We start from the raw sequence: 4,859 nt of genomic DNA on the forward strand, positions 1-4,859 counted from the left end.
ATGTAAAGTGAAATGAGCATATATTGATAAAGTTGGTGAAATTGGTCCTCTTACTTTGAAAAGAAATACTTAGATAACACGACTCTGTCTTTTGTCAAGTGCTCGAGGTTTTATATGCTCTATCGGTTGTAGAATATTCTTGCAATTTGATTTTTGACTACTGATGTTTGAAAGTGCTCCGGGGAGCTATAATTATTTTGGAACGAGATAACTCAGGTAAGTGTCATGATAAGTAGGAAGCAAAATGATAATGGATTCTGCGTGCATGGTTCTTGCTTTTTAATCTTTTATAGCCATTCTGATGGGAAAAGGGATGATAATGTTCGTGAACGAAAATATCTCGTGGATGAGAAAATTAAAAACCAAAGCATTGAAGTTTACCTGATCTCGTGGATGGGAAAATCGCGGAAGCGCCGTTCACTTTTTTCCCCAATTGTTTCTTTTCAATGTGTAGGATAATTTTTGAGAGGGGAACTTATGGCTATATATATAGGTAGTAAAATTAGTGGGATAATTATGATAAATTATCCCAATTCTAATTCAAGTAGAATTCTACTTGACTAACACACAAAATAAATAATACAATTCTAGTGCTACAAAAGTTCTACTTGACTAACACTATAAAAAAAATATCTCATTTCCTAATTCTATGTGACTAACACTTTAAAAATTTATCCCACAGATTATCCCAGTTCTAGATTTAAGTTCTAGGTGACTAACCCTCTAAAAGAATTTGATTTCAAAATAAAGTTTTACTAACTCCTTTCAAATTCTCAAATTTGTGACACGACCATAAGTTGAATTTCATAATTTACCCCTTTTACTTTAGGTTGCGTTGGGAAAATGAGATTTTGATTTGGTATATAGATTTCAAATCTTAAGATTTGCAATCCATCGATTTTATAAATCATCTGTTTCGATACTTATTTTCAATGACGGAATTTCAAATCTTAGTCTTTAAATCTAATTTTTTTTGGGTATGCTTGTTATACACGATTCCCTAGTCTCCCTACTTGCAATGTTAGAGTTCTCTTCCCACTAAATGCTTACTAGTTTCAAGCCCGTGCGATGCACGGATTTCTCTAAAATACAAAAATTGATGTAGCAAAATAATACAAAATAAAACGGTAATAATATGTAAGTAGTCAGAAATGATACAACCTAAGCTGCATATATGTTTGACTTAATATTAAACTGTTAAAAAGAATGAAAATATAATTCTCATATTCTCATAACAAAACTGCTTAAAATGCATAATGTCTTTATGATTAATGTCATAATATTTTTTTTATAGCAAGTAATTAGTATGAAGCATAATTTTTAGTTCCAAACAAAATATTCAAAGCACATAGAGATACATGTCAATTATATATATTTGAATGAAAATAATAACTATCAATATATTAATAAACCAAATATTCAGCATAACATAATCATATCAAATATTTAGGTTTACCAACCCAAAACCACCAAAATAATCTACACTGATTACAAAAGCTTACTAAATATGTGTTCATACAAGAATACTAAATATAAGTTTCATACATCAAAAATCAGATAGGTTTTTCCCTTCAAAATGTAGCTTCTACTCTACGCTTCTACTCTCCGTAGAATCTAGTAATTATCTTTTTCAATTTTGATATGTTTTTCCTTTTTGTTGCTTGACATTTGCGGAGAGATCAAGTCCACTAAAACAGATTGCTCGACATCAGATTCGAACAAATTTCTCTTGCAAGGTGTAATGTTATCCGACGAACAAATTTCAACTTCTGTATTGTCACAAGTGACAGATAAAGAGACCTGTGTTTCATTATTATAAAATAAAATAATAGTTAGCATTTTAATGAGGTGGTAGGAATAGATTGTTCTATAATTAATGTGAAGAATTAAGAAATCATAAGTAAGTTGAAAAGAAGTAGGCAATACAGAAGATTTTTATGCAAAGTGTCAAAAGTTAATTAGAAGCTTTAATAATTTGATAATGGGTCAATGACAAATAGAACATAAGACACAAATAATGTTAACTAAACTTTAATCTTTTATTTGATGTGAAAACTTCTAAAACTCAAATGGTTAAAAAATCTTGTATTGTTAAAATTCATTGTACTCATATGTTAGATAAGAATCTAACAATATATAATGCATTCTTTTAAAAAATCTAACATTAAATTCATATTCTACACATTTTGGGAAAATAAAGGCATGTTTATTTTATCTATTAGTTAGTATAATTATAAGATATAAAGAAAAGTTTTTGGAACTGTTATTGTGAAGAATCAAGAGAGGAATATTAAAACAAAATTCAAAGTGATAACTGTGTAATAAGCAGAAACATCAAAAGTGTATCTTCTGAAATAAGTATTGTGAAATATGCAGCAAAAATTAGGTTTTCGAGAAATTTAACTTGTCCGGATGTCCCCTTAATTATGAAGATAGGTATTGAGGTGTTAGTATTACTTATGATCATACTTCAGCCTGGATGGAGGTTGTACATATAAAGCGTATGGTATGACGTCAATAGTTACTTTTCATTTTATTCCAAAAAATAATTAAAAAAAATACAAACATTAGGAATGGAAAAGAGAAGTTATACTAAGTGTGTTGACTTACATTATCAGTGAAATATTCTTGACATGTCGACTCCTAATGATTTAGAATAAAAAAATATTACTAATACATTTCTCAACTTCATTTATATATGCAGAGTGATACATGAAATGAATACATATGTAGCTTTATAAAAGAAGGAAATATGTAATGTACCTGGTTCAAATCTAAGCTGTCTTTGAAAGCTGCTATCCGATTTTCATCATCAGTCATTTTTGAGACGGAAAATACAGGCCAATTTTGGTTGAGATTGAATTCTGAAACTTGTATTTTGAACAAAAATTTCTTTTTCACCAACACATCTAACTCACGAGGAAATGAATCATCATCACCTTCCTGGGGACAATTTAAATAAGTAAAGTAAAGCTATTGAATTAATTAAAGCATTTAATTTTGACAGAAATCCATTATAGTGATTACTTTTGTTAGTCGTCCCCTCAATTCGACCGCAGATTTGTGAATAACTTGTTTAGCTTCTCGATCAAACAGTACAAATGATGCAGTACATGTATGGTCAATGACTAAAACCTGGACTCTATACCTGATGAAACTCATAAAAAATAATAAACCAATAAGAAATGTGATCTAAAGTGTACGTTGAAGATATAGACATTCATTCATGAAGAATATGATCGAATATAACGTGTGAAGAAACTGACATACATACTTCAACACATACCTTGGGATAACAAATCTTGCGTTTTCATTGCACTTCTCACACCAAAATTTACCATCTTCAGACTTTACCTTCCTTTGACATTTTTTGCATGCATTGTAAAACCAATTATAATCTGTTTGAATTTTCTCTATAGTTGCTAATGTCACACATGTGCAAACCTGTGTATTATTAAATAGTAAGAAAATAAAGTTATGTTTAATTTGATAGAAAATGATCTATTGGGTTAAGATTAGATGTTTATTTTGCCAATAATCCCACATTTTAAATAAGATGTTCAATTTCAATAAAATATGGTTTTTTCAAAAAAAATTACCTTTCGTGCCTCTCGAATTTCATCAAGTGTCTTCCGTTCAGTTAATAAAGCCAAACTCATCCGTCAAGGAATTGATCAGTCCATCTATTTTTTCTTTTTCACTCAATGCAGGCTCCTTTTGAACTTCCATATTAAATAATATATTTCGCATATTTGAAATGTGTTCATCTATTGTCTCATTTCTTTTGAACTTATGTGTCATATACTCTAGCTTGAAAGGTTTGCGATAGGGGAATGCGAGCCTAATTTGATGACCATCCCTTCCCCAGAATGATAATGTTCTTTTTCTTGCTGTTCGTTTCACAATCGCCATCACTAAAAAATAAAAAAAAATGTATGTTAGTATTTGTGATTAGAATCCTAGATGGGGAAGGGATGGCTCCAAGTTTCTACATAGTGAAATGCATAAATTGATGTAGTGATTAGAATCCTAGATGGGGAAGGGATGGCTCCAAGTTTCTACATAGTGAAATGCATAAATTGATGTAGCAAAAGAAAAAAAAAAGGAATACAATGTAAAAAATAAGACAACGTATGATCAATAATCTTCTTAGTGAATTTGAGTATTTAAGATAGCTACTTTTCTAATTAATCTATGGTTAAGCTTTTCATCAAGAAATAAAACCATATTTCAATAAATACCCATGGAAGAGATGAAGAATGAGATGTTTGGACAACAGTTTGTACATTATTTATAAACTGCAATTAAACAAAGAGAGGTATTTCTTCATAGCAAATTTACATGCGCAAAGAGAGCAACAATATCTTCTAGTATTTCCAAAACAGTCAACAACGATCAATTTAGAGTCTGGATATGGCAGGAGGGGCCAGATGAGAAGATGGTTATTTCAGAGAAAGAAGCAGAAGCATAAATGTTTTCAATTGTGAGTATCTGAATAAATGGAACATGTTTAATTGCTATTTGGTCAATAAAGAAATACATAACCTGTATTTACAGAGAACTTACAACCATCCAGAAAGCAAGCATAAGTAAAAAGGCATTGTAAATTTTCAATACAGACCATGTATACAAATCCCAGGTGGCACTGGATACTTTATTAGTCATAGCTAAACAATAATACTGTAGGCGTATAAAACTGCTTATAGGTCCCTTGACACAGCTCGGCGCGATGATTCGACAAATCGAGCGAAACGTTATCGCAACGAAACGACTAAAGAGGCTACAAAGCTAAACGAACTCTGCATGTGAACAACGTGAGTGTTCGGGAGGTCGACGGTTTTCCACACAAAGTGGATTTG

General features: G+C 30.7%; 1 protein-coding gene across 1 annotated transcript; it reads right to left on the reverse strand.

Annotated features, from left to right (window-relative positions):
• On the reverse strand, positions 1,615-3,659 carry LOC109845718 (replication protein A 70 kDa DNA-binding subunit B-like). The gene is made up of 5 exons (XM_020414990.1): positions 3,600-3,659; positions 3,287-3,444; positions 3,028-3,148; positions 2,764-2,943; positions 1,615-1,800 (listed from the first exon to the last, which is right to left on the reverse strand). The coding sequence occupies exons 1-5, from the start codon at positions 3,657-3,659 to the stop codon at positions 1,615-1,617; spliced, it is 705 nt and encodes a 234-aa protein (XP_020270579.1).

Source organism: Asparagus officinalis, chromosome 6 (assembly GCF_001876935.1).
Source record: "Asparagus officinalis chromosome 6, Aspof.V1, whole genome shotgun sequence".
Lineage (NCBI taxonomy): Eukaryota > Viridiplantae > Streptophyta > Magnoliopsida > Asparagales > Asparagaceae > Asparagus > Asparagus officinalis.